Source organism: Carlito syrichta, unplaced genomic scaffold (genome assembly GCF_000164805.1).
Source record: "Carlito syrichta isolate Samal-C Ts95f unplaced genomic scaffold, Tarsius_syrichta-2.0.1 Scaffold93688, whole genome shotgun sequence".
NCBI lineage: Eukaryota > Metazoa > Chordata > Mammalia > Primates > Tarsiidae > Carlito > Carlito syrichta.
The window spans coordinates 1,005,756-1,021,778 of NW_007037784.1; the positions used below are offsets into that span (position 1 = coordinate 1,005,756).

Consider the following 16,023-nt stretch of genomic DNA (forward strand, 5'->3'; position numbering starts at 1 on the left):
GCACGCAGAAGTAGCCAGCCCTTGCTTGGTACAACCTTCAGTAAATATCAGATATTATTGCAGATGACAAAGTGGAGGCTCAGAGGATTTAAGTGACCTGTCTAAAGTCTCAGATGAAGAAAGGAAGGAAATTAAGAGCCCATACCTAAATGCCAGCCAATCTGGCGAGAGTCTGGGTTGCCAGTCTGCAAATGAATCATACCCCTTATATAGTGCATCCTGTCAAGCATTTGTTAATGTTAAGAGCTGTCCACTGTTGGGGGCTGGGGCTATCAGGCTTAGAGATGTCTTCTGTGCCCAGCTTAGGGCAGGAAAAATACAGTTGAGGGACTACACAAATAGGTCTCCCTATTAGGCTATCTGGCTTTAAATCCCTTCTCTATCCTGGGAAAGCTGGTAGATCTTTCTGATTCTCATTTCATTATTTATATTAGGGGCCAGCAAACCTTTTCTGTAAAGGGCCAGAGAATAAATAATTTAGGCTTTGCAAAGCCAGATGGTCTCTGTTGCAGCTACTCAACTCTGCTGTTGTATCACTAAAACAGCTATAATGACACATAAACAAACTGGCATGGGTGTACTCCAATAAAACTTTATTTACAAAGCAAGTGGCAGGACTGGTTTGGCCTGCAGGCGAGAGTTTGTCGACCCCTTATCAATATAATGGGCATAACAGTAGTACCTACAGCATGGAGTGGTTACGAGGAGCAGAGATTTACCATGCAAAGCATCAGCAAAGTGCATGAGATCTCAGGCGCCCTGTGCTTGCTTGACTTGTGACTACAGCTAGTGTTATCATTATTACTGCTGAGTGTTACTGGAAAGCGGCTCTTGGGGAGAACACCAGCCCTCCTGCTCGTCTGAGTGGCTCGCTGGGAGATGCTGGTACTATTACTCCTGGTGAGATGAACTTTTCTTTGAAGCAGAGATGTGGAGGGAGTAAATAAACACTTGTCTCAGGGTCACAAAAGAGCTTGCCGGGAGAGAAATTACAGGGTGCCAGAGAGCATGCAGAGTTGGATGATGCCACGTCTTGCCTGTGTCCTTGGGGTGGCCTGGAGGGTTAAGGTCACAGTCAGGCACAGTGCAGGGTTCGTGCTGTGCTCGGGAGGGGCTGTGACACAGGCCTTGCCCTTGAATAGAGTCTTTATTTGACTATTTTCCCCTGCTGCATGACCTCGGGCAAGTTAATAAAGCTTTCTGAGGCTCCGTTTGCCCATCTATTAAATGGAGATCTAAAACAGCATCTGTTTTCCACAGTAGGGCTGTAAGAAGTTAGAGGGAAAACATATTTAAAAGGTCAAGCATGGCACTTGGCCCATAGTAAGTGCTAAGTAATTGGTAGCAATGATCATCATGATATTGTCATTGTCATCATCATACACATCATAATCTCATTTGATCTTTACAACTGCCAAGGGAGAAGGGTATCGTCCTCCCCATTTTACAAATGAGAAGTTTGAGTCAAAATAGGACCTTTGTCTTGCATTTTAAAGGATACATGAACTTGAGCTTGGGTAGGCCCAAGGTCCCACACAAGTAGCCTGTCCCACATACATGCTCTATCTCATTACCAACAGGCCTTCCCCCAACACTATCACTATGCAGGGCTTAGGATACATCTCTGGCTACTGCAAATTAACTCCATTTTCATTCACAGCTACAAAACTACTATTACATCATTGACTCCTTACCTAACCCAGCGAGGTGGCTATTTGTTAAGGAGTATCCACAAGTTAATTTGGCAGAAGTCAGATTCTATAGAGACCCACTATGAATCTTAAGCCCTAGAGCCAGGTGCAGTGACTCGTGCTTATACCAGTGACTCGGGAGGCTGAGGTTCTACTATTTCATCTAAGAAACATGCATTTTAGAAAGGGAACTGTGTCTTCTTCTGGGCACCTGGTTCTTATCTGATTATTCTGGAATTATGCACTAACGCCAGTTTGCACATAAGCTCTCCTGAATTCCAGACCCTAGTTTGGGGGTTCATTCTGGTTCTGGCCACTAGGGCTGTTGGGGGCCCTGCAGGGCCTGGTCATTTTCCCTTTCCTGGGGATATCTTCTAAGTCTGCTTATCCCGAACCAAAATTCACGCCTGCTTATCTCCCAGCTGAGCCCCACCAAGCACACTGGCTGGTTTTCACATGGGCATCTGCCCTGTTAGTCAGTCTAATGGGCCTGTCTCTTTTGATGAGTGACCAACTAGGAGAAGGGATGGGGAAACATGCTTAAAATGAACGTTTGTGGGAGTTAGGAGCCCAAGGAGTGACCCCGTGCATGGAAAACAGGTGGGTGCTTGTCTCGGAGAAGCCTTGGTACAGGAACCCTTTGGGGAAGGAAAATCCCATCAGAGTCAAGCCTCTGAGGACAGGAGCCTGCCAAGCACATGTGTCAGGTCACAATCCAGGCAAGAGCCAGGTCTTGTTTCTTTCGGGCATTTGCCTATCATCAGGTACTTTAGGTGATTTCTTTGCACACCTGTTCCTGGGAACTCTTCTAAGGCACCAGGCTGTCTCAGAAGTGGGTCTGAGGGTAAGTGCCCTTCATATCATGTTGGGTGCCCATCCCATGGTCCCAAGCTGCACAGAGACCACCCCCAAATTGGTGCTTAAAAGGCAGCCAATTTCCAACTGCCTTCAAATACTCAATCCAGGCTTTCACCCTCCACCGGCAGCCCCAATCCTAACTTCCCCAATATTATCTCTTTTTCCACCTGGACTCCTCAGTCTGATTTCTTTCTAGGCTCCTTGCAAAGAGGCAGCTGGTCAGTGGCCTTTCTAGAGTCTTCTACATCCCTGAGAGGGAAAGCACTTTCTCAAAGTAGTATCATCACCGCTCTTAAACTAGGCTCTTATTCCTTTCAGAACGACCTTATCCCAAATAGGACTGGTAGAATGGTGGATCCGATAGATGTTTCTTGCACAAATAAATTTGAGAAATAAAGTTGGTCTGTTTGCTGCAGAAGGTCTCAGTGCCTTGACTATGTGGATGTGCACTAGACTCTCCAAGAGGGTCACCATATGCAGTGACTTACAAAGGTATTTAACCCCCAGTCCTTTTTCCTGGAGCGTCTTGTAGGATTAGTGCTCCACGGGACATATTTTGAGAAAGCACTATAGTGGGCATTACTCAGTCTCGTATCTGTCCACATTACTGTGAGATACTGGGGACTGGAGAGTGGTGGTTACAGCAGGGATTTGAGAATTGAAGTGACCTGTGTGTCACAGCCTCTGTTCTGCCACATGCTTGATGTGTGACTTGGGGCAGGTGATTTCAGTTCTCTAAGTCTCAGTTTTCTTCATCTTTGAAATGGGGGTGATCATGCCACCTACTCCACAGAGTCATAATAAAAAAGACTGCATGAACTAATATGTGCAAATTAGCTGTCATAGTGCTTGATACTGAGTAAACACCAAGTTAAAGCCAATCATTGTCGTCATCATCATCATCATTGTTTCATTATTATTAGTTGAGGATGAGGAAGATGAAAGATGCACAGAAATGGTATAAAGCAAGACAGCATATTAACAGTCATGTCCTAGACAGATAAAATGACATAGAGCGGGGAGCAAAGACCTCTGAAGTGACATGGCACTTGGGATGGGCTTTGCAGGATCAGTAGGAGTTTAGATGGTGTTGGTAGGCAGGGTTGCAACTGTGCAGAGAGGTAGCAGGAAGTAAAATATGCATAAAGGAGGACACCCATCAAGACAGATAGGCAATACTATCCAGGTGAGCTGCAGGTGAGGTGGGGGGAAAGCAAGAGGGGGGGACTGAAAAGTTCTGCAAAAGGTCAGAGCAGGGAGGACCTTGAATGCTGCCAGGAGGGTTTGGACTCTACTGGGTGGGGATTAGAGAATTCATGAGCAAGGAAGGAAAATATTCCTGAGGATCTTTTAAAAAGGCAGTTTGGAATCTATTGCCTTTTAAGTACCTGTTTCATGGAAAATTCTTAGGTCGCAGGATATGGTGCAGAATGAGAAACACTTGGGAGGAGAAGAGTGGGGAGGAGTCTGCTTAGACGTAAAACTAGGTGAGGAGGCAGGCAGAGAAGACGTGGCGAGGTCCAAGGGAATGCATTGCTCAGGCAGCCTCAACAGGACTTAAAGACCAACCTTTCCAAACTGGGTGAAATTCCTGAGTAGGGCCAGGAGTCTGTGGTGGAAATGGGTGCTTCTAATGGGACTGGGCCCAGGAAATGGTCCTTGTGCTTCAAATCTCACCAAATATTCAATGAAGATGATGATCCTTGTATTTTGCAGAGGCTCTGACCACACACAGGTCCCCCCTTAGTGATGCACCCCTAACTCCCTTTGCTGTCAAATCTGATGCATGGCCAAGGATGATTCCTGGAAGAGTTGGCTTTTCCAGATAATGTAGCTCTTTGAAGTTTGCCCAGAAGACAATATGCTAGCCCAAAGCGGGTACAGAGTGGGGTGGCTTGGAAGGGTAGGCCCTTGGGGCACACTTTAGGGAACCATCAGGTAGAGAAGTTGGGTTCTTAGACTCTCAGAAAGGATGAAGCAAATGCGCAGCAAGAAAGTGCATTTTAATCTTGTTCTTGGATAGAAAAGTGTGATAGAAGACTGACCAAATCTGATCATCCGGCTTATTCCGGGCATGTGGTTATGTGTCCCCTGTCCTACCGCTGAGCCTCTGACTGAAGTGCAGGCAGAAGGAACGAGGCTATCATTATGGGGACATGGGCTGGGGGTCAGGATGCTGGTTGAGTTTCCGGCCTCATTTTTTACCTTTTTGAAATCCCCACTTCTTTGATATTCGCATAGCATCATGTCAAAGAAGATTGGTATGGTGGCTTTACGGAGCTCAGTCTCAGGGATAAGTGTCATCTCTAATATAGGTCCTACCATGCCCGGGATGAAGAAGATTTTGTTCTGGCCTGAAAGAAAAGAGGGACAGGTTGTAAAAAACAGTTTGGTGATGCCCAGATTCTCTCCAAACCGAGCTGGGGAAAGAAAAACAAGGGAGGCAACATAGTAAAAACAATAGTTAACACTTCTATAGTTGTTTGCTGTGAGCCAGGCACCGTTTTGAACACTTTACATATATTAACTCCTGCAAGAGGCACATGCATCATCCAAAATGAGCCCCATTATTAAGGGTAATAACACGGGCGTGTGGAAAGCACTTTGCTGTTTACAAGGGTTTTCACCTGCATTATCAGCTCTGCAAATAGGACCATGATTGAGTGTGTTCGTGACGGCAAACCACAGGGACATTTGAAATTATGTCTGTCTGCAACATAAGCCATGTTTCTGAGATGTTTTAAAATGTGATTTTCTCCCCCCCACTGCTTCAGGAAATGAGGAAGGCAAAATTTGCTACTAAGGACCTACTCAAATAGTGTGGGCAGTTGGAACAGTGAGATTTAAAACATTGCTGGAGGATCACACGATCCACAAATTCTTTTCTCTTCTGCCTCATTTTAAGGTGCTCCTCTGGTCCTCCTCCCCTGGCTCCTGGCATTCTGGCCTCTCTGGTCTGGCTCAGATATCACAATTTTACCTGGCTTCCCACTACAAGGAGACCACACACTGCTACTCGTTCTTTTGTCAGGAATACTTTTTCCTGCCAGCTCCCCACCCTCCCCATTGTCCATGTGGGTTCCCCTGGATGTGTCCCCTCATCATTCCTATCTCAGCTCCAACACTCTTTACTCTGGGAGCAAAGCCACCTACCTGTGCATCCCCACCCCACCCCCAGCTAGATCAGATATCTGCACTGGTTTCTTGTGCTCTGCCTCCTCACCCAATATTGAAATGATGCCCTTATTTGTGGAATTATTTGATTAATGTCTGCCTCCCCCATCAAGAGCTTCGTGAGAAGAGAGACCATGTCCGGTCTTATCATTGTATCTGTAGCACTGAGCACAGAACATACTAAATGCTCAGTAAATAGCTGTGGAATGATGAAATATATTTGTCTAGCTCCTACTCTACCTGGCTGGGAGACTTGGATATGTGTCTCATAAAAATGCAACCGCAATACCCAGCTGCTAAGAAGATCATGTAGAAATATGTCTGCATGTTTTTAGAAAGAAGAATTCATGCCTTGTGGCAGGGCAGTGTTGTCCAGTAGTTTGGGGCACTGAATCTGGAGCTAGATTGCCTGAATTTGTAGTGACTCCACTATCAGCTAGCTGTGTAACATTGAGCAAGTTTGTCTCACCCCTTGGGGCCTCAGTGGCCTCACCTATAACATGGACTAATAATAGTAATCTCATAGGCTTGTTGTGAAGAATTGAAGGATAAGTGAATTATTAATCACATGCCTACGTCAATATCTGGCATGTGGCATAGTTTCTACGGTGTTAGTCATTACTGTTATGGTGTTTGGTCAAAATGAACTATGAAGGGCACTCTTGTTGAGCAGAACAGAGCAGACTCCTCAGAAAATACACTTCAGAAGTGACAGATAGGGACTACAAATGAGCACTTAAGAATAGCAGGGATTTTCTGGGAGGTGAGAGTAGGCATATTCAAGCAACCCTGTCCTCGAAGCTGGCACCCTCTGTATTTCATCAGCTGCTGCCTCTTTCCTTTCCAAAACGTCAGAGCCCACCCTTGTTTTCTTCATCATCAGGATAAGCATGTGTGGTCCTCCCCTGGGGCAGAGAGCTCGTGAGGGTGTAGAGACTCAGGTGGTTTGCCGTGTGGCCTGACACGGTTGCTTTCGATTAAAGCTGAGGAAAGGAGCAGGGAAGGAAGGCAGCAAGAAAATGAATTTTCATTCAGTCTAAATGAGGCTTAATGTTGGAGTATTCCCCCTGAATTCAGATAAAAAAGCCATCATCCTAGGAATACCTTCAGTTAGCGAGAATGAAATGGGTGAACTCAGGCACAGAGTTCAGTGGACTATAAAGACACATTTCTAGGATATCAGCTTCATTATATGATGCATGGATTACACTTAAGCCCTGAGTCTTTGCTTTGGCCCAAATAGAAAACAACAACAACTTACTTTCTGGCAGGTTTATAGTAATTGCTAATCTTGGTTTCTGATTTCGTCCTTCAACTCTTTCTCAAACCACAGTGGGGTTTTACAATTCAAAATAGAGTGCAAAAATTGGTAGAAGGTAAATGGGAAACTGTCAGCAAAGCCACTGCAGAATAAAGAAATTGCTTATGCAACAAAGGCCTTCAGAATATTGGAGGGTATACAATAGTAGTACAATAAGGATCTACTTAAGATGGTTTAAAATAAAGGCAGACGTGCTGTAGACCTGAGATTTCTTAGATACTTCTGATCTGCATTCTTTGCAGACAGTTGAGGAGCTATTTGACAGAATAAGGAAAAGGAGAAAGAGATGTTGATCTCTAAATATGAGAAGGGACCTTCAAAAAAGCTGGAATTGTCTTTGGGAGGGTGGGCCCCTTGTACAGGCTTCCCATGTTAGGTAAGGGTTCTAGGAACCCATCAGCATCATTGTACCAGCTAGCATTGTTGCAAGAGGCTGCGTTCGGCTTCAATGAATTTTTTTTGGAGAGTCTTTCAATGTATTTGCCCATTTCTTGATGGGTGATTTACAAGCCCATCTACCTACACTACTTGAGTGTTCAGCAGTTTTTGACCAAAAAGGGCATGACCCCAGTGACCCCCCCTCCCTGTTCATCCAATCTCGCCACGAGTGACTTGTTTTTGTTTCCCCAGATGAAAAAAGTCCTCCAAGGGAAACGTTTTGCTGATGTGGGAGAGATGAAACAAACAAACAACAACAACAACAAATAACAGCAACAACAAAATGTCATACGCACTAAAAGTCATCAAAATTGACAAGTTCAAAAACTGTTCTGAGCAGTGTAAAAAGCATCTCAATCAGTGTATTGCATCAAATGGAGAGTATCTTGAAAGTGACTGATGTTTAAAAATGTAAGGATACACAATTTTTTAAATAAACAAATTCTGGGCTATTTTGGGTCACCCCTTGTACAGTGTGATCTCAATGGCCCATACATTGCTTCCAAAGAAATCATATTCATTTACATCAAATGGCTATTTTAACACATTAGATTTTGTGTTCAAGTAATCCAAAGGTATATGTCTTTATCTACGTAGATGATACATACATGCATACAGAACATATCTGTGGCTAGTTGAATATAAACTCATTAAAAACAAGTCTTCATGTAAGAGACATACCTGCTGTTGTATTCTAGAAAAGGCAAGGAAGGGAGTTAGTAAGAGGGATTTTTCATATAATTGAAGCTGGATCTCACTGCAAAACCAATTAGAAAAGGCTCTTAAAGTGCCATAAGCCAGCACGATAGATCCAAATGCCAAAAGGCACAGGGTTTGGGAAGGGATCTGGCAGTCATGAGAGGGCAGAAAGGAGCTTAGGTGTGTGGGTAGATAGGAGTCCTGGGTGTTCTCTGGCCTCAGTGTCTCATCTGTATAATGACCTCATGCATCAGGCCTCTCAGGAGTGGACTGTAAGATGGAATGCGAAAGACAGAGGATTAAGAAGATTACCATGAAAGAAAAAAAGGAAAGGAAGGAAAGGAGGGAGGGGAGGGAGGGAGGCCAGGAGGCTAGCCTTTGTGAATCTGGCTGAGAATGGAGTTGGGCTTGCGCTGGTCTTTTGAGGCTGACATGGGACAGAGGAATGCTCTGACTGATAGTACATGGCTCTCTAAAGGTTGGTACAGACCCTTACATGAGCAAGGATGAGGACAAGTTAGAATTCCTTAGACTTCAGGGTCCAGCAAGGCTCCTGGGGACTCTGAAACAAAGCTGCACTGATAATAATAATAATAAAAAATCACTCATTCAGTTCAAGAGGGGAAGAACATAGATCTCCCTGCTCCTCTGTCTCGGGCTTTGAAAGCTCCCTAGTGGCAATACGCTGAGACAGGCAACCAATTCTCCCCTCAATATTCAGGATGCGCCTGGCACCAGATTCCCTCCAGGCCCTGCAGAGTCTCTGAGTCTGACAACCTGGGACAGGCCCTCCACTGCCACTCCATGGCTGGGTGGCATTGTGCTTGTCACTTACCTTCCCTGAGCCTCTACAATCTCATTTGTAAAATGAAGACAATCATAATATCTACCTGGTAGAATTGTTGAGAAGCTTGGAAGAGTTCATGTACACAGAGGGCTTTGCAGTGTCTGGAACATACAAAAAGCTCAGAAGTGGTGATGATGATGATGATGATGATGATGATGATGATGAGTACTTTAGGTTCAGCCTTATGCCGGTTTTGGATCAATACAAAAGGATAAGGCCCAGCCTCATGAAGCTCCCTGGAGCTTTTCATGGAAATTTTCAGGCTGGTCATTTTATTTGTTCACCTTTGGGGTAAACAGCTGAACTGGGAGAAGAGTCAGAGTGGATTTACCTTCTCCATCATGGTTGATGTTCATAACCCTCCAACCTTCTCTCTATCCCACTGAAATATTTAATCATCCGTCCTCAAAGATGTCTGAAAAGCCCCCAGTGTCATCATGTTGATTCACAGCTTTTTGGTACATGGCTTCTATTGCTCTTGGGATCAAGTTTGTAGGTCTGTGTGGTCCTGTGCCCCATCTCTACTCCATCTCAAGCCACCCACTTGCCCATCCTCCCGCTCCCCTGGTGCACCCTGTGCCTTCTCCTTGGGCCTTCACATGTGCCCTCCTCTGCCTCGAGCCTTCCCTCCCTCTCCTGGATCCTGTTCCCACTGAGAATCCTACCCCACCCACGCCCCTGCTAGTTAATCCTTCCTCGTTCTCTAAAGCTATGCTATTTTATATGGAAGCTACTAGCCACATGTGTCTTTTGAGCACTTGAAATGTGACTAGTCCAAATTGAAATGTGCTCTAAGTGTAAAAAAAAAATCTACCAGATGTCAAAGAATGAGTTCCAAAAAAAAGACTAAAAAAATTCTCAGTAACATTTTGTGTTGATTACATGTTGGTATAATGCTTTGGAATATGGGATTAAATAAAATATATTGTTAAAATTAATTCCACTGTTACTTTTAAACTTTAACAAACACTAGAGCATTTAAAATTAAATAGGTGACTCACATTCTATTTCTATAGGACAGCACTGCTTGGAGCTCTGGGCTTTTGGCTCTTTCTCATGGAGGCCATCATTGGCTCACACACTAGGCAGGAGTCCATCACAGATTCTTGGGGTACTCCAAGTTTCTTCTCTAGGGCTATTTGCCACTTACTACAACAATTAAATAACTCTGCAACTGGTATGTAACTATCCAGTGCAATGGTCACCAGCCCATGAGGTCAGGGGTTATACTTTAACATAATTTTGGTTTTAACCCCTGGTACTGGCAATAATGCCTGGCATTTAGAGGGTGCATGTGTTAGTTTCCTATGGTTGTTGTTATAAATCACAATACACTTAGTGACTTAAAACAACATGAATCTGTTCTCTTAAAATTCTGGAGGTAGGAAGATTAAAAAGGGTTTCACTGGGCTAAAGTCAAGGTGTGTGCAGGACTGGGTTCCTTCTGGAGGGTCTGAGGAAGAATCTATTTCCTTGCCTTTTCCAGCTTCTAGAGGCTCCCTGTGTGTCTTGGCTCATGGCCCCATCCCCCATCTTCAAAGCCAGCAACACGGCTCCTTCAAAGCTCTCTCTGACTCCAATTCTCCTGCTTTTGTTTTTCACTTAGGAAGACTCCATAACTGCATTGCGCCCACCTGGAAAGTCCAAGATCCTCTTACCATCTTCAAGAGCCTTAACTTAATCACACTCGAAAAGTCTTCTTTGCCATGTTAGGTAACATATTCCACAGGTTCTTGGAAGCGGGACATGGGGGGGACCGACCACAGAGCTCGATATCACTGGTTAAATGAATGAACAGATGAATGAATGCACAGCTGACCTCTCCAAGCCCATTTCCTATTAATACCCAGCACCTTCTCCCCAACTCTAAGAAGCCGTGCTAGCTTTAGCGATTTGCTTTCCTGGTGTTCCTACCCATTCCTTGTCCTTCCTTCAGTCCTGACATGGTCCAACTTTGGTGCCCACTTCAGAAGTCCTTTCCCCAAACAGAATTGTCCTTATAGGCCTCATTTTGCCCAAACTCCTGAGTCTCCACCCACGTTTCACTTTAAACACCCATACTGCTGCCTTTCCCAGCCTGACAGTAGGGCATGGACCCTGCCTTATGCTTCCCCATCCCTCCCACCATGTCCTGAAGCTTGGCACCGAGCTGGGCACCCTGTCGATGTGTAAACAGTAAGGGCCCAGTTGCTATCACAGTTCTGCCAGGAGCGACTTCGCCACAGGTGAGGCCAAGATGCCAGCCGCTGACACGTGTCTTCCTTTCTCGTGATGACTGTTAGCAAGCAGCCCAGTGTTAACCCAAGTGATTGTGGGAGGGTGACCTGCAAAGCTATTTTAGCAAGATTTGCATTGCTTCACACCAAGAAGAAATCAAATGTTATGAGGCTACACTATTGAGAAGAGTATATTCTGTTTGGCATAGCCCCAGGATCCCAAAACACAAATGGCATTAACCCTTTAGTGGCCGGGTCCTCAACAATACGTTGTCCTTCTCCCCGTGAAGACCTCCCTACCCATACCTCTTCTCCCAAAACCACGCACATGCACACGCACACACAGACCACATTTGTCTAGACTTTCCCCTGAAGGATGTTAAATAATCTTCAGGCCTGAGATTATAGCTTTGCAATTAGCTATCTTCTAATCACAGGGTTGCTCAAGTTGTTCTTGATGAGAAGAAGGTGATGACACTGATGATCATGATGATGATGCCCTGATTGCTTCTGGCATTAAAACAAAATTTAAAAAACTAACATGCATTATGATTTACTCATTATTGGTAGTCTTTGAAAAATATAGTTCGTTGGCTATTTCATATTCTGAAAAAATTGCATATTCTGAAAAAAAATATTTGTAAGAACATTGAATTTGGGATCAAGACAGCTTCTTTTAGCAACATCTCAAGACACTGATTTGTTGTTGACCTTGAGAATGTCCTTGTGCTGCTCTGGGCCTCACTTGGCAACCTTACCTATCACACAGATCATGTATCAGTTAGAGATGTCACAGAAATCTGACTGTCATGGTTAACTTGAAGCTTTAATTTTCATCCTTAATAAGAAGTCACAAGATGTTCAGTCCAGAGCTGCCCCTCTATGTCAGAATGTGACTTTTGTCCTTAGGGTTTTAAAATGGCTACTGCCCCTCCAAGCATCTTGTCCTTTTCCAGAAAGCAAGAGGGAATGGGGCTATGGGCAAAAACAGTGTTGTATTAATTTAATCTGGTCCTTCCCTGCCTCTTTTTTTATTAGGAAAAAGAATATTTTCCTGATCCAAATAGTCAGTTTCTGCTGATTTTCATGGACAGACCTGGGTCACATGGCCATTACCTGCTATAAGACATTGTTAACTGAGCAAATTGCAATCCTTAAAAAAAAAAAAAAATCAGGATTCAGTTAGCAAGGAAGAAGAGGAACATAACTATTGCATGGGCAGTCACCAGAGTCTGCTACAGATAGTTTCTAAGACTTTCTCTGCCTTGGATATTCCATTAATTGCACATTAAGACCTATCATTAGTCAATGTAGTGGTCTCACGACACTGGCCCCTAATGTATAGTGTCTAGTTCTGGTTTGGATTATCAAGCTAATCTCATTAGCGTACTAGAAGGAAGCTTGCTAATGCCATCATTTCATAGAGTACAGGGCAGAGTGGGAATGGGGGAATCACCCATTCCCTCTGCCTTTGCTTTCTGCTCTTTTATCCTTGACAGACACAGGCAAGAAGAAAGCAGCCATGTAACCCATAAGTGGAAGGCTGGTGTAGCCAGAAAACTACTTCAGGCTGACACACTTTCCTCTTCCTCAGGAGCAGGCCAAGAAGTGAGGGGCGCTGTCTTTGCAAAGCATCCTTTCCATCTTGTTTTCTGTGGACATCTGTGGCTTTTGTCCAATCTCTATCCATACCTCCTCCTTCCAGGATTTTCTTTTGGGAAACTCTACCTCTCTCGATGAACGTAACCTTGGGGGAATCACCAAGAGTGCATCCAAGGAAGGCCAATAGTATAGTGTTCTCTGGAGACTGGATCTTTAGCAGAACAATGCAGGGGTAGAGCATCCTGAAGACAATGCCAGAGGCTCACCACCTTCCCCGGACCCTCGAGGGCTCTGGACTCTGTCCCTTCATAGCCCGGTTCTTCAGCTTCTCCTTGCCTTTCCAAGAAAAACCTTCTCTGATCAAGGCAGTGACAGTCTATGCCTCTTTCTTACAACCAACATCAAACCCTGACATATAAAGGGAGACCCCCCCCAAAACACAAATTTATTTATTAAAAAATTGTGTATTTACTCTTTTTTTTTTTTTAGTTGGAGTCTCACTCTGTCACCCAGGTTGGAGGACAGTGGCACACTCACAGCCACCGAAGCGTCAACCTGCTAGGCTCTGGCAATCCTTCCGCCTCAGCATTCCAAGTAGCCGAAACTACAGACGCGCTACCACACCCAAGTAATTTTTGATTTATTGTAGAGACAAGGTCTTGCCAAGTTGCCTGGTCTGGTCTCAAACCCGTGGGCTCAGGCAATTCACTCGTCTCGGCCTCCCAAAGTGCTGGGATTACAGGCTGAGCCACCGAGCCCAGTTGTGTATTTACTCTTACATGCGTAAACTTCAGCCATCTTCAAAGTACTCTCTGTTTGATACAATACACCTATCAAGATGCTTTCTCCACTGCTCAAAACTGTTTTTGAACTCATCAAATTTGATGCCTTTTAGTGCTTCTGCTGTTTTTTTGTTTCACCTCTTCCACATCAGCAAAACATTTCCCTTGAAGAACTGTTTTTGGGCAAACCCCTTGGGTCCCCTCCCACTATGGGAGTTTTTCTGTCCTCTCACTAAATTCTGCTTTTTTAAAAAAAAAAAACAAAAAAAACAAAACTGTTTTCATCCCAGGAAACAAAAAAAAGTCACTCGGGGTGAGAATGGGTGAATAGGGGTGGGGCATGGGGGGGTCATGTTGTTTTTGGTCAAAAACTGCTGAATACTCAGCATGGTGTGGGCAGGTGCATTGTCATGGTTGAAGAACCAGTCACCTGTCTGCCATAACTCAGGACATTCCTTCCACAATTCAGCCTCTCACAACAATGCTAGCTGGTACACTGATGCTGATGGGTTCCTAGAACACTAACTCAGTGGAAGAAACCTGTACTATAGGGGCCTGCCCTCCAAAAGATAATTCTGCTCTTTGGGGAAGTCCCCCCTGATACATCTCTCTTAAATGCATTAATTCATCCTATGGGTTTTTGCCAACAGCAAGGAGTCTGTGATGCTTCAGAGCAAACACTCTGGCCAGGGTGCTAGTCTGGTTTCTGCCTCTAATCTATTACCTGACCTTGTACAAACTCTTTCTGCTCTCTGGGCCTCAGTTTCCCCCTTAGTAAAATAGTGGGTTGGACCAGACCAGCAGCTTCCAATTATCCCCTGCAGTTATTCAGATTTCACCCCAGAAAACCCTCAGGGGTCTACCTGGGGAGCTCCAAGCAGTCCACCCAACTCACTTCAATTAGAATAGCTCTGCTTTTGTCCAATTTACTTATTAAGCATGAGATTTTGTTTATTGGTCCTCAGCTAAAAATAAATATTTGAAAAAACGCTGTACCACATGATCTCTAAAGGGCTCTTCCAGCTCTGATGTTCTGTGATTCTAAGCAGGTGGAATATTTGGTAACATCTTTTCAATCATCAGCATAATTGGGAGTGCAGAAATGCCTGCCAAAACATAATCTATATCTAAATAAAATCGTCTGTGTGCAAAACAATGGCAATGAAGGACATTTAGAAAAGAGCAGGATGTGTGGAAGGACTGGAGACAGACAAAGCACAGATCACTATTTTGCAATTCTGGCGAGGCCTGGGGTGTCGGGGTGGGAGGGAAGCCTGCAGCAGCTTGATCCAGTCTCTGTGGTTCTTGAGTAAAGACTGCAAAGAAGTGAACTGAATCCCGACCCTCCTGTTTCCTTGGGCACATCTGATGTTTTGTATACGTTCCATTAGTGATCATTAGTATTTGTACATTGGAAAATGCATTGAAAAACCCGGCTTCCTCTGGAAAAACCGGAAGGTGTGACAGCATCGGGCTTGCATTTCAATAGGATAGCAACTGTTTGGAGAGGAACAACGATTGTCTCTTGTCTTCGCAGTGCGCAGTGCATGTCTGTTTCCCTCTGCCCTAGGCCCTATTCCTCCCCATATTCCTGACCCTGAGGCCAAGTGCCAGCTACTGCGGCTACCACCTTGCACCATCTTCCCTCTCCCTCACTGCAAAGCAATGGCAGTTGAAACATACATCCTTATATCCTAGTCATTAACCAAAGTGGAGAAGCAAAAAATAGACTCAGAAAAACAAGAAAAACAGGGCAGAAATGGTTCTCACTCTCTCCAGGAGACATTTGACAATGTCCAGAGACTTTTTTGGTTGTCACAACTAAAGAAGGTATTAATGTCATCTTACAGTGTCACAACCAGGGAGACTGCTCAACACTTTACAAAGCAACAGGACAGAGCCGGGCTTGGTGGCTCAGTCTGTAATCCCGCGCCTTGGGAGGCTGAGATGAGTGGATTGCCTGAGCCCATGGGTTTGAGACCCGCCTGGGCAACCTGGTGATCAGCGGGGCGTGGTAGCGCGCGCCTGTAGTTCCAGCTACTTGGAAGGCTGAGGCGAAAGGATCGTCGGAGTCCAGCAGGTCGAGGCTGCGGTGGCCCGGAGCAGCCACTGCACTCCAGTATGGGTGACAGAGTAAGACTCCAACTCACACACACACACAAAAAAAACAAAGCAACAGGACTGCCCGTACAACAAAGAATCATCCGACCCCAAATGTTTATAGTTGACAGCACCTGCTTTAGGGAGTTTCTGTGAGTTTAATGTGCCCAGTCCCTTTGCTCTCTCACATTATTTACCTGAGCCCTGCCCTTCAGGCCTTAGTGACACAGGCCTGGCTTTGAGGATTTAGGAGGCAGAACAGGGAAATCAGAGTCCATCCTAATGGGGCGAGGGT

At 44.9% G+C, this 16,023-nt stretch overlaps 1 protein-coding gene across 1 annotated transcript in view; it reads right to left on the reverse strand.

Moving 5' to 3' along the window:
• DOCK2 (dedicator of cytokinesis 2) overlaps window positions 1–16,023 on the reverse strand; it is a 105,451-nt gene that overhangs the window by 61,570 nt on the left and 27,858 nt on the right. Inside the window, exon 6 of the mRNA XM_008061153.1 lies at window positions 4,755–4,903. Within this exon, the coding sequence (XP_008059344.1) occupies window positions 4,755–4,903 (149 nt within the window). The remainder of the gene's footprint in view (window positions 1–4,754; window positions 4,904–16,023) is intronic.